The 14,305-nt window shown below is 46.9% G+C and overlaps 1 protein-coding gene across 1 annotated transcript in view; it reads left to right on the forward strand.

The window, feature by feature from the left end:
- Positions 1-8,613: 8,613 nt before the first annotated feature.
- LOC147111217 (interleukin-17 receptor E-like) overlaps positions 8,614-14,305 on the forward strand; it is a 94,306-nt gene continuing 88,614 nt past the window's right edge. Inside the window, exon 1 of the mRNA XM_086001886.1 lies at positions 8,614-9,021. Coding sequence (XP_085858012.1) covers positions 8,899-9,021 — 123 coding nt within the window. The 5' untranslated portion in view covers positions 8,614-8,898. The remainder of the gene's footprint in view (positions 9,022-14,305) is intronic.

Below are 14,305 nucleotides of genomic sequence, written 5' to 3' on the forward strand. Positions count from 1 at the left end.
GGATGTAACTGGTAAAATAGATGAGTGAGGAGGACATAAAAAACCTGCAAGGGGACATAGAAAGGCTAAGTAAGTGGGCAGAGATTTGGCAGATGGAATACAATACTGGAAAGTGTGAGGTTATGCACTTTGGCAGGAAAAATCGTAGAGCAAGTTATTATCTTAATGGCAAGAAACTGGAAAGTACTGAAGTACAAAGGGACCTGGGGGTCCTGGTGCACGAAACTCAAAAGGTTAGTATGCAGGTGCAGCAAGTGATTAAGAAGGCCAATGGAATGTTGGCTTTCATTGCTAGGGGGATAGAATATAAAAATAGGGAGGTATTACTTCAGTTGTACAAGGTATTGGTGAGACCGCACCTGGAATACTGCATACAGTTTTGGTGTCCATACTTAAGAAAGGACATACTTGCTCTCGAGTCAGTACAAAGAAGGTTCACTCGGTTAATCCCGGGGATGAGGGGATGGACATGTGAGGAGAGGTTGAGTAGATTGGGACTCTACTCATTGGAGTTCAGAAGAATGAGAGGCGATCTTATTGAAACATATAAGATTGTGAAGGGGTTGGATCGGGTGGGTGCGGGGAGGATGTTCCCGATGATGGGTGAAACTAGAACTAGGGGGCATAGTCTTAGAATAAGGGGCTGCTCTTTCAAAACTGAGATGAGGAGGAACTACTTCACTCAGAGGGTGGTAGGTCCATGGAATATGCTGCCCCAAAAAGCTGTAGAAGCTACATCGTTACATAAATTTAAAACAGAAATAGACAGTTTCCTAGAAGTAAAGGGAATTAAGGGTTACGGGGAGCGGGCAGGAATTTGGACATGGGTCTAGGTTCGGAGCGGACATGGCCCTGTGGGCAGCGGAGCGGGCCCAGGGGCCGTGTAGCCTGATCCTGCTCCTATTTCGTGTGTCTAATTCTGTTAGATTCAGGAGATGGTTCTGTGATAGTAGACTGGCAGTTAGGATCAGATCAGCCATGATCTTATTGAATGGCGGAGCAGGCTCAAGGGGCCGATTGGCCTACTCCTGCTCCTATTTCTTATGTTCTTATGTTCTTATAAGGGAGAGCCATGGATGTGGTGTATTTGGACTTTCAGAAGGCTTTCGATAAGGTCCCGCATAAGAGATTAGCATGTAAAGTTAAGGCACATGGGATTGGGGGCAAGGTATTGACTTGGATAGAGAACTGGTTGGCAGACAGAAAGCAAAGTGTTGGAATAAACGGGTCTTTTTCCAAGTGGCAGGCAGTGACTAGTGGGGTACCGCAGGGATCGGTCCTTGGACCCCAGTTACTCACAATATATATTAATGATCTAGATAAGGGAACTAGATGTAATATCTCCAAGTTTGCAGGTGACACAAAGCTGGGTGGGCGTGTGTGCTGTGAGGAGGATGCCGAGAAACTCCAGGATGATTTGGACAGGTTGGGTGATTGGGCAGAAGCATGGCAGATGCAATATAACGTGGATAAATGCAAGGTCATCCACTTTGGTGGCAAAAACAGGAAGACAGATTATTATCTGAATGGCAATAGATTGGGAGAAGGGGAAGTGCAACGAGACCTGGGTGCCCTTGTGCACCAGTCGCTGAAGGTAAGCATGCAGGTGCAGCAGGCGGTTAAGAAGGCAAATGGTATGTTGGCCTTCATAGCGAGAGGGTTTGAGTACAGGAACAAGGATGTCTTGCTGCAGTTGTACAGGGCCTTGGTGAGACCACATCTTGAGTATTGTGTGCAGTTTTGGTCGCCTTATCTGAGGAAGGATGTTCTTGCCATGGAAGGAGTTCAGTGAAAATTCACCAAGCTGGTACCTGGGATGGCAGGAATGATGTATGAGGAGAGATTGGGTCGATTGGGCTTATACTCGCTGGAGTTTAGAAGAATGAGAGGGATCTCATTGAAGCTTATAAAATTCTGACAGGACTGGACAGACTAGATGCAGGAAGGATGTTCCCGATGGTCAGGGAGTCCAGAACCAGGGGTCACAGTCTAAGAATAAGGGGAAAGCCATTTAGGACAGAAATGAGGAGGAATTTCTTCACCCAGAGAGTGGTGAACCTGTGGAATTCTCTACCACAGAAGGCAGTAGAGGCCAATTCATTAAATATATTCAAGGAGGAATTGGATATATTTCTTAAGGCTAAAGGGATCAAGGGGTATGGGGAGAAAGCGGGGATAGGGTACTGAATTTGGATGATCAGCCATGATCGCATTGCATGGCGGAGCAGGCTCGGGGGGCCGAATGGCCTACTCCTGCTCCTATCTTCTATGTTATGTTTCTATGATGGGGAGAAGCAACCTTGCAGCCTACTGCTGAGCAACATTCTGACTGATGATCAACATTATCTGGGGGTGTAATGTGTAGAATTCTGGTTACTCGATTCATTGGCATGTAAAACTTTAGCTGGCTCAAATGCACATTGATGTGTAATTTAGTTCTTTAATGTTATAGTCAGACGGCAACAACACACCAACCAATACTCGTTTAGCCGACTCATCAATCAATTATTCTGCAGCACAATGGACAATACTGCTTTACCTCTACCCAATTTATCCATCAAGATCATTTTATTTGGCCAAAACAACAACCCACAGATGTCCCATTCTGCCAGCTGTGGCTCAGTGGGTAGCACTCTCTTCTCTGAGTCAGAAGGTTGTGGGTTCAAGTCCCACTCCAGAGACTTGAGCACATAAAGCTAGGTTGACACTCCAGTGCAGTGCTGAGGGAGTGCTGCACTGTCAGAGGTGCCGTCTTTCGGATGAAATGTTAAACCGAGGCCCCGTCTGCTCTCTCAGGTGGACGTAAAAGATCCCATGGCACTATTTCGAAGAAAAGCAGGGGAGTTATCCCCGGTCAATATTTATCCCTCAACCAACATAACAAAAACAGATTATCTGGTCATTATCACATTGCTGCTTGCGGGACCTTGCTGTGCGCAAATTGGCTGCCGTGTTTCCCACATTACAACAGTGACTCCACTTCAAAAATACTTCATTGGCTGTAAAGCACTTTGAGATGTCCGGTGGTCGTGAAAGGCGCTATATAAATGCAAGTCTTTCTTTCTTTCATGACACCTGATGAAACCTGCTCCCAAACCTTTGCAGAAACATTCTCAGCATGCAATGACTTTAGTGCAAATTGTTTCAAAATAACCAAATATGTGTGCCTGCTGTTTCTTACCATGGTTTCCACCCCACCTCCCCCTTGGTGTCAGTGTTTGATGTAGGTGCTCTTAAACCCTCTCCTTGTACTTCTTCTAGGTCCTACCTCAGCAGCAAGAATACATGAGGCTGCTGTGTACGCACAGGAGCATCTTGGGTTTGAGGGACCCCCAAGCTCGCAGTAGCGAAGTCCTGAGATAGACTTACTACTGGCTGCACCACTTCCATCGCAGCCTGGCCCTGTGTGTTTTCTGCCACATGAGCAGTCATCTGAGGGGGCTGATTGTAGGATCTGGGTGTGTTGGTACCTCGAGAGAAAGCACCCTCATCTATCCCCATCCTAGCCATGCTGCTGCTCTCGGCCACCACTTAACGTGGCCATGGATCAGCATCACAACAAAGTTAAAATCGCTCCAATGAGATGGCAAACCACTCTCTCAGGCTGCATTGTAACCGATCCCCAAGCCTGCCTAAACCAGAAGAGAAAAACTGTTGTACTCTGGAAACTATGAGTCCCTGACAGTCCAGAAGGGCTGTGTGTCTCAGGCTGCTATTTTCCTGGAACAAGCTGGAGGGGTTGAGAATCTCAATCACCCCTAAGGTAATGTATATAGGCTGCACCTAGAATCATAGAAAGAACCACAGAATCATAGAAATTTACAGCACAGAAGGAGGCCATTCGGTCCATCCTGTCCGTGCCGGCCGATCCAGCCTAATCCTACTTTCCAGCACTTGGTCCGCAGCCTTGTCGGTTACGGCACTTTAAGTGCATATCCAAGCACTTTTTAAATGTGATGAGGGTTTCTGCCTCGACCACCCTTTCAGGCAGTGAGTTCCAGACTCCCACCACCCTCTGGGTGAAAAGATTTCTCCTCAAATCCCCTCCAAACCTCCAACCAATTACTTTAAATCTATGCCCCCTGGTTAGCGACCCCTCTGCTAAGGGAAATAGGTCCTTCCTATCCACTCTATCTAGGCCCCTCATAATTTTATACACCTCAGTTAGGTCTCCCCTCAGCCTCCTCGGTTCCAAAGAAAACAACCCCAGCCTATCCAATCTTTCCTCACAGCTAAATTCCCCAGCCCAGGCAACATCCTCGTAAATCTCCTCTGCACCCCCTCTAGTGCAATCACATCCTTCCTGTAATGTGGACAATGAAGCTTACATTTCCTTGGGAAGGTCCGGGCTGAAATCCCTGACCTCTAATTTTAGCAACAGAGTGAACCCCAGTAAAAAGTGGTGGAATGTTGGTAGAAGGAATCATTTACCATTTGTCTGTGTTTAGCTCTGCTCTGCCCAGTCCTAATCCTCCAAGATGGAATAAATGAACGTGTGAAAAAGGCCAATCTTTGCTCGTTAAGGCCTTATTAACATTGGTAATTGTTCCACGGGTGCACAGTCAAATCACATTGTGATTTTAATTTAACTTTTATTCCAAGTCAGCCCTGGCATTCGGCAGCTTAACATATGGCAAGACTTTGAAGTTTCATTGTAGTTATGACGACCCGTACAGTGAGGGATTGGGGACAAAATGGGCTCGTTAGTGATACCTTTATTCCCATGAGAGCGACCGACTCCTACCTAAACATCCTGTGTAATGTAAAGCTGGGGAACTGCCATGGTATTTGTAAATGCAATCACACATCTAGTCTTGGGGGAAAAAGATGTATTTTTTTTAAAGTAAAAATTAGTTAAATGACGGCAAAGTTGATGCAAGAAAGTAACAGAGTGAGCATTTTTTTATTATTGAGATTCCTTATGGTTTGCTGGGGGTTCTGTGGCTCATAGCAGGAGCAAGAGAGGGTGGGAGCCCGATTTGAGGGACCTCCATGATGTTGATAAGAAATGAGACTTATTAAAACCTCCCAAAGAAAAATTCTAGCTGTGGCTTCTTCGATAAAATGGAAGTGTATTTTGGGCCAAAATGTCCGCCCTTACTTCCTTCCCCTTTTAGCAGGAAAAGCAACAAACTTTTACTTGAAAAATGTTGCACTTACTGCAAAGAGGGGGGTATAAAGATAATAAACAATCAAAAATACAAATCTGATTCCCGAAGGGTTATCTGAGCGCCCATGGTTCTGTTTATTCATGGCTCGGGTGCCACGTGTTTTTTTTAAGTTCGTTTATGGGATGTGGGTGTCGCTGGCAAGGCCAGCATTTATTGGCCATCCCTAATTGCCCTTGAGAAGGTGGTGGTGAGCCGCCTTCTTGAACTGCTGCTGTCCGTGTGGTGAAGGTACTCCCACAGTGCTGTTAGGTCGGGAGTTCCAGGATTTTGACCCAGCGACGATGAAGGATCGGTGATATACTTCTAAGTCAGGATGGTGTGTGACTTGGAGGGGAACTTGGAGGTGGTGGTGTTCCCATGCGCCTGCTGCCCTTGTCCTTCTAGGTGGAAGAGGTCGTGGGTTTGGGAGGTGCTGCCAAAGAAGCCTTGGCGAGTTGCTGCAGTGCATCTTGTAGATGGTACACGCTGCAGCCACAGTATGCCGGTGGTGGAGGGAGTGAATGTTGAAGGTGGTGGATGGAGTGCCAATCAAGTGGGCTGCTTTATCCTGGATGGTGTTGAGCTTCTTGAGTGTTGTTGCAGCTGCACTCATCCAGGCAAGTGGAGAGTATTCCATCACACTCCTTACTTGTGCCTTGTAGATGGTGGAAAGGCTTTGGGGAGTCAGGAGGTGAGACACTCGCCGTAGAATACCCAGCCTCTGAACTGCTCTTGTTGCCACAGTATTTATGTGGCTGGTCCAGTTAAGTTTCTGTTCAATGGTGAGCCCCAGGATATTGATGGTGGGGGATTCGGTGATGGTAATGCCGTTGAATGTCAAGGGGTGGGGGTTAGACTCTCGCTTGTTGGAGATAGTCATTGCCTGGCACTTCTGTGGCGCGAATGTTACCTGTCACTTATCAGCCCAAGCCTGAACATCGTCCAGGTTTTGTTGCATGCGGGCGTGGACTGTTTCATTATCTGAGGAGTTGTGAATGGCACTGGTCACTGTGCAGTCATCAGCGAACTTCCCCATTTCTGACCTTATGTTGGAGGGAAGGTAATTGATGAAGTAGCTGAAGATGGTTGGGCCCAGGACACTGCCCTGAGGAACTCCTGCAGCGATGTCCTGGGGCTGTGATGATTGACCTTCAACCACCACAACCATCTTCCTTTGTGCTAGGTATGACTCCAACCAGTGGAGAGTTTTCCTCCTGATTCCCATTGACTTCAGTTTTACAAGGGCTCCTTGATGCCACACTCGGTCAAATGCTGCCTTGATGTCAAGGGCAGTCACTCTCACCTCACCTCTGGAGTTCAGCTCCTTTGTCCATGTTTGGACCAAGGCTGTAATGAGGTCAGGAGCTGAGTGGTCTTGGCAGAACCCAAACTGGGCATCAGTGAGCAGGTTTTTGGTGAGTAAGTGCCGCTTGATAGCACTGTCGGCGACACCTTCCATCACTTTGCTGATGATTGAGAGTAGACTGATGGGGTGGTAATTGGCCGGGTTGGATTTGTCCTGCTTTTTGTGGACAGGGGCTACCTGGGCAGTTTTCCACATTGTCGGATAGATGCCAGTGTTGTAGCTGTACTGGAACAGCTTGGCTAGAGGCGTGGCTAGTTCTGGAGCACGTCTTCAGCATGATAGCCCAGATGTTGTCGGGGCCAATAGCCTTTGATGTATCCAGTGCGCTCAGCCGTTTCTTGATATCACGTGGAGTGAATCGAATTTGCTGAAGACTGGCTTCTGTGATGGGGGGGGACCTCGGGAGTAGGCCGATATGGATCATCCACTTGGCACTTCTGGCTGAAGATGGTTGCAAATGCTTCAGCCTTGCCTTTTGCTCTCACGTGCTGGGTTCCACCATCATTGCGGATGGGGATATTCATGGAGCCTCCTTTTCCCGTTAGTTGTTTAATGGTCCACCACCATTCACGACTGGATGTGGCAGGACTGCAGAGCTTTGATCTGATCCGTTGATTGTGGGATCGTTTAGCCCTGTCTATAGCACGCTCCTTCCGCTTTTTAGCATGCATGTAGTCCTGTGTTGCAGCTTCCCCAGGTTGGCACCTCATTCTTAGGTACGCCTGGTGCTGCTCCTGGCATGCTCTTCTATACTCCTTATTGAACCAGGGTTGGTCCCCTGGCTTGATGGTAATGGTAGAGTGAGGGATATGCCGGGCCATGAGGTTAGAGTGTGATACGATTTAAGATTTTTCTGATACGTTTTTGAAGGTTGTACATTTTCTTGCAGTAGAGCAGTCACTTAAACCTGCGACCTGATTTCCTATCACATATGCGAACCTGTTAGTTTTCACAATTACTCCTGGGACGACCATACTTCCTGTTGTGGTTTGTGGCTTGTTCCTGTCTGAGGTTTGGTAGTTGTGTTTTTTTAGGTCATATATTCTGTTCTCTCCCACTGGGCACGGTGGCATAGTGGTTAGCACTGTTGCCTCACAGCGCCAGGGACCCGGGTTCAAATCTGGCCTCGGGCGACTGTGTGGAGTTTGCACATTCTCCCTGTGTCTGCGTGGGTTTCCTCCGGGTGCTCCGGTTTCCTCCCACAGTCCAAAGATGTGCAGGTTAGGTTGATTTGGCTATGATAAATTGACCCTTAGTGTTAGGGGATTAAATATGTGGGGTTACGGGGATGGGGTGGGATGTGTGCCGGTGCAGGCTCGATGGGCCGAAATGGCCTCTATCTGCACTGTAGATTCTGTGATTCTGTGATACTCTGTTCTGGAAGTGTTTAATTCAGGTTGCCTCCCTTCACATCCTGAAGGCTGTGACTTACACTGGAGCCAGCTGGAACCTCATCCAAGTAACTGAGACAGCACCAACAACACCGTGTGGGGAAGAAGGGACCACAGCCAACCCCAATCCCATTCTCTCCCACACATACGCGTTCTCTTCAGCTCCTGACCTGCATCCTACAAAGCAGAGAATTGCCAAGCAGAAGTTGCAGCCTTTTCACAGCAGGGTAAGGGAAAGCAGAAGGGAAACCTGTCCTTGTGTGCTCCCTGGTACCCCTTTATCAGCCAGTTATAGGGGAGTATTGGTCGCAGCTTTCAAGGAGGCTGCAAGCCATTGTCTGGGCTGCAATGCATCAGGCTACACGGAACAATTAAAAAGAGGGTAACATTAGGATAAAAGGGAGGGGAAATTATAATGAATAAAGGGGGGAAACTTGTTCAGAAAAATACTCCCCCATCCCCGCAGAAAAAAAGAAATCAAAGTAATTGGAGCTGTTTGCCTGAAGTGCAATATGACTGCATGTCCCTTTAAGAAAAAATGCTCCCGTTACCCTCTGTGCCTCAGTAACTGCTTTTGAACACTGATGATTCATCAGACCCGTGTGTAAACTTGCATGTTATTACTCAGATGGCTCCTGGTATGCTTATCTCCTCAGTTGAAACAACTGGCCTTCTTTCCGTCTTCAAAGTACTCAATCACAGTGCTAACTGGGACACTGCCCCTTTAAGAGATCTTGGCAGGAGGTGTGACCTGTCTCTGCACTTGTGCTTATTGTTCAGGGCTAAGTTCAGGTTTCTCTGCTTTCAGAGTTGGAACGATGGTGTTTTCAACAACATCAGAACTGCCCACAAATTCCTGAGCCATGCTGCGGCCTTGCCTTTTAGTTTGCTGAGGTCCAGCTCAATTTGGCTGCAACTGAACTAGGGAGCACTTTCCTGAAGTAATCTTTGAGCTGATTCAGTGGCATTTGAATGGTATTTTTGAGGCTTCATGGATTCCATTTCCAGGCACTTGTTCTCCCTGTGTTTGATCTGCACTGTTCTTGGTGGGGGATGCAACAATATGAGAAGAATTAGCATGCGGCGTGCCTATGGTGACTCAGGAGGACAGCAGGTAAGTCCTGATCCTGTACCCAGAAAACTGCTTTATTATTAGACGAACGACGGATACTCAACACAACCCTGTACTGAGAAATACTTAGTCAGATTTTAGTTTCTACTTTAACTTAGTCAGATTTTAGTTTCTACTTTACGATTAATGAGCTTCTTACATGGATACAATCATTGTTACTGTTCCCACTCTGCATTACACAGGGGTGTTCTCGGTTTCCACCCTGTCTCGTGTATTTTTGTGAACGGTAGAAGCAAGACTGTTTAGTAAAAAGCCCTCTATAACTGTCATTTTGTATAATGAATGATAACGGGGTGAGGGTTGATAGCTTGTGTACACTGGGTAGGATCTCATCTAGTGGGTTAGGGTGGGTCTCCTGAATACATACTGAGGGGCTGCATGAGTAATCTCCCATGTGCACTGAAAAGTAATGAGGGTTTTCCCAGTGTACACTGAGGAGGTGAGGAGCACTTTCCTGTGTATATTAAAGGGATGAGGAGAAGTCTCCTGTGTACATTAAAGGGATGTGGAGAAGTCTCCTGTGCATATTAAAGGGATGTGGAGAAGTCTCCTGTGCATATTAAAGGGATGTGGAGAAGTCTCCTGTGCATATTAAAGGGATGAGGAGAAGTCTCCTGTGCATATTAAAGGGATGTGGAGAAGTCTCCTGTGTACATTAAAGGGATGTGGAGAAGTCTCCTGTGCATATTAAAGGGATGAGGAGAAGTCTCCTGTGTACATTAAAGGGATGTATATCCTAATGGGAGAGAGGTGGAATTGCTTGTATACATTGAGGGAAGAATCTCCTGATCACACTGAGGAATGCGGAAAATCTGTGTATTTTTATAATCCAGAACACAATCATAAAATCGCGCTTAACTGCCAGTTTGCGAAGTCTATGGTTAAATATTGCGCACTGTAAAATCACACAATAAAGAAGTACAAGGTCTCATTGTCCTACTGTGACAGGGAAGAATGAAGTGGAACTTTTCGTACACAGGTGGGAAGGAACTGAAGACATCACGACACGGACAAAATGGCACAAATTGGAAAATGGAGCCACCAAGAAATATTAGAGATTGTACGCTCTAAAATAGGCAACAGAGGTGCAGATTGGGGGCAGAGGCAGAGAGAAAATGATCAGAGCAGAGATCAGAAAGAGAAGAACCAGAGAGAAATATGCGAAATCTGATTAAATAGAAAGAGAGATTTGCTGTCTGAGGAACAAACCACAATGTAAGGTCACTTTGCAAATATTGTGCGTGGTTTAGGGAACTTAACCTTCAAAAGACAGAACTGAGCTTGTTATTATTAGAATAATGAAGATGGAGAAGTGCCACGGTCTGTTCTCAGGAAAACACTTGAGGAGTCAGTAGGGCTGTGCGATATTCTGGTTTTGCACCATGCATAAGTGGGGCTGTGAAGGGTTTAAACCTGACTTCAGTAACTGAGTCACAAAGATGATGGCCGTTTATCCACAGTATCAGTCGTGTTGTGGCTTAAGTGAGCTCACAGCTGAAACCGGAATAATTTAATATAGATTTTTTTTTTCTGACTGAGCATTGGCGATTCAGTCTGGTTGCGGTCAGGAATTATTGCGGTGGCCTGGAGCTGGTGGGTTGCCCCAGGGTGGGTCGCGATGCTAAAGGATCAGGTTTCATACCGAGATTACCGAACGGCCTGCCGGCACGTTCCACCAGCCAGCCGCCCAAAGTCCGCTTGGCGGGGGTAGGGAAATGCACCCTAGTGAGTGCCGGCAGGCTATTTATCCATGGGGGGCACCATAGCACAGTCCAATCCTGCCCATCAACTAACATTCAGGAACGGGAATCGTGGCTTATTTAATCCCCCCCCCCCCCCGCCACTCCTTTGCCCAGTGCTCCTGCAACCAATTGGAGAGCTCTGAGTTAACGTTTTAGGTCGAAGACCTTTCGCCAGAACTGGAAAAAAACAGGAAATGGAGCAGATTTAAAAGCAAGTTTAGGGGCTGGGAAATGGGGGAGGGGATGAAAGAACAAAAGAGAAGGTCTGTGACAGGATAGAAGGCAGGAGAAGAAAAGAGGCATTAAGAGATATTCAAGGCGAGACGAGATGGTAATGGGACAGGTTAAGAAACAAAGGATGGCTCTAGATGAAGTGTGAATTGCGCTGGCAGAATGAAAGACAGCTGCCATGTGGGAGGGAAGAAAACTCTTGAACACCAACGCCCCTCCAGAACCTTCTTCCCCTTCACTTTCCTCTGACCCCCTTTCTCCCAATCTCACCCCCTGCCGCGTTTTCACTATCCCCTCTGACCTTCCCCTCTCTGACCCCAAATGATCAGTCCTCAGCAAAGGCCTGAGCTTCATCCCCTTACGCCCCCACCTCAATGAATTTCGAGCTCGGCCTTTTTACTTCTCCTGCCTTCCAGCCTATCACAGGCCTTCCCTTTTGTTCTTTCATCCCCTCCCCCATTTCCCAGCCCCTAAATTTGCTTTTAAATCTGCTCCATTTCCTGCTTTTTTCCAGTTCTGACGAAGGGTCTTCGACCTGAAACGTTAACTCTGTTTCTCTCTCCACGGATGCTGCCCTGGCCTGCTGAGTTTTTCCCAGCGTTTTCTGTTGTTATTTCAGATTTCCAGCATCCGCAGTATTTTGCTATTGAATTAAAGACCTCTTATTGCCTGCTCAAAAAAGACTGGGGATTGGATAAGAACATAAGAACATAGCAGGCCATTCGGCCCCTCGAGCCTGCTCCGCCATTCAGTAAGATCATGGCTGATCTTCTACCTCAACTCCACTTTCCTGCACTATCCCCATATCCCTTGATTCCCTTAATATCCAAAAATCTATCGATCTCTGTCTTGCATACACTCAATGACTGAGTCTCCACAACCCTCTGGGGTAGAGAATTCCAAAGATTCACCACCCTCTGAGTGAAGAAATTTCTCCTTACCTCAGTCCTAAATGGCCGACCCCTTATCCTGAGACTGGAAATAGGATCTTGCTGGTCTGTATTGCTCAGTTGCATGCTGGGCAAAGCATTTACCAACCGAACCATTGTGGAGCAAGCAATTATTTTGCTAAACTAATCATCATGATCAAAAGTATTAACAGGTGGGTACTTTTAAATGTCTAAAAGGTATATGGAAAGTTGGAATAGCGATAGCAGCAACAGCCAGCTGAAAGGTATCCAAGCAGAAGAATGTTATTTGAGCTTGAACCGTGATGGGTCTGCACTCAAAGCGGTAATAACTGGCTGCTCAGTGTGTTAAACATTAATTAAGTAGATTTGATGCCAAGTCCTGGATGAACGTCTCCAGGTAACTGGAAGCAAAACAAAACCTTGGAAAGCTGCTGCTGGCACCTTCTTCACTCCTTTTTAATTTTGTGGCTTAGTTTGTGGGTTGGTTTGTTGTTCACTCGGAGGAAGTGTCAGGCATGAGATTTGGGATCAGAAAAAGGGGAGCTGGGCCAAGGTGATGGGTCATCGGCCTGAAACGTTAACTCTGTTTCCCTCTCCGCAGACGCTGCCTGACCTGTTGCGTGTTTCCAATCATTTTCTGTCTTTATTTCAGATTTCCAGCACCCGCAGACTTTTTGCTTTTGAAATAAATAACAATCTCCGACAGGCTAGCTTGGTTCGTGCCAGCACTTCGAACAAGTTAGACCTCCAAAGAGTTCAACTGCACCGATTTCCATTGTAAAGTATTTCCCTTGATCTGTGTTCAGAGTCGCGCCCAATTCCTTGCCTCCTGTTTGACCGAGCCTCTCCTTTCAATTACACAAAGGGGCAGGACGAGGAAAGCTGACTTACTCAATGTGGGCTTTCTCACACAGACCGGTTTTTTAATCCTGCTACGGTCCTGGTTGCTGGAGGGCATAGCTGGTACCCCTGAAAACTGGAGGGAATTCAGAAAAGATGGGAACAAAATCACTTGCTTTCACTTCCCAAGCCCAGTTCTGTCACGCGGGTCTGAGTTTGGGCTGTAAACTCTATGTAAAAACTCTTGCTGTACTTCCTTAAGGCAGCAATAAAAAAAAAATATAGATAATATTCTCTTTCGCACAAAAGGAATTTAGCAACAAGCAAGTGATTTGAAGCCAGGTAAATACACGAGGGAGAAAGGAATAGAAGAATATGCAGGTAGAGTGAGATGACATAGCACGGTGGCATAGTGGTTCGCACTCTTGCCTCACAGCGCCAGGGACCCGGGTTCGAATCTGGCCTCGGGCGACTGTCTGTGTGGAGTTTGCACATTCTCCCCGTGTTTGCGTGGGTTTCCTCCAGGTGTTCCGGTTACCTCCCACAGTCCAAAGATGTGCGAGTTAGGTTGATTGGCTATGATAAATTGACCCTTAGTGTTAGGGGGATTAAATACGTGGGGTTATGGGGATAGGGTGGGATATGTGTTGGTGTAGGGGTTACGGGGATCGGGTGGGATATGAGTCGGTGCAGGCTCGATGGGCCGAAATGGCCTCTATCTGCACTGTGGGGTTTCTGTGAAGTAGAGTGGGAGGAGGCTTGTGTGGAGCATGAACATTGGCATAGGCCAGTTGGGCTGAATGGTTTGCTTCTGTGCTGTAAATTCTATGATTTGAAGATTTTTTGTTTGATCAAAGACAATGAATACTATGTGGATTCACCCTTCAGTGTCAGCCATGGCTCAGTTGGTAGCAGCCTCGCCTCTGAGACAGAAGGTGGCGGATTCAAGTCCCACTCCAGAGGTTTGAGCACAAAATTCTACGCCGATACGTTAGGGCAGTACTGAGGGAGTGCGGCACTGTCGGAGGTGCCGTCTTTCAGATGAGATGTTAAACCGAGGCCCCGTCTGCTCTCAGGTGGACGTAAAAGATCCCGTGGCACTATTTGGAAGAAGAGCAGGGGAGTTATCCCCGGTGTCCTGGCCGATATTTATCCCTCAATCAACATCACTAAAACAGATTATCTGGTCATTATCACATTGCTGTCTGTGGGAGCTTGCTGTGCGCAAATTGACTGCCACATTACAACAGTGAGTACACTTCAAAAGTACTGTAAACTCTATATAAAAATTCTTGCTGTATTGCGCTTTGGGACATCCTGAGGTTGTGAAAGGTGCTATATAAATCCAAACCTTTCTTTCTTTAAAACTGAGACAAAAGCAAGATGCTGCGGGTGCTGGAAATCTGAAAATGCTGGAAACACTCAGCGGGCCAGGCAGCATCTGTGGAGAGAGATACAGAGCTAACGTTTCAGGTCGACGACCTTTCATCAGAACCGGAAACCCAAGTTAACGTTCACGTTGACTCTGTTTCTCTCCCCACA

This window comes from Somniosus microcephalus, chromosome 11, assembly GCF_052327205.1.
Source record: "Somniosus microcephalus isolate GS21.2 chromosome 11, FLI_Smic_1.0, whole genome shotgun sequence".
Classification (NCBI taxonomy): domain Eukaryota; kingdom Metazoa; phylum Chordata; class Chondrichthyes; order Squaliformes; family Somniosidae; genus Somniosus; species Somniosus microcephalus.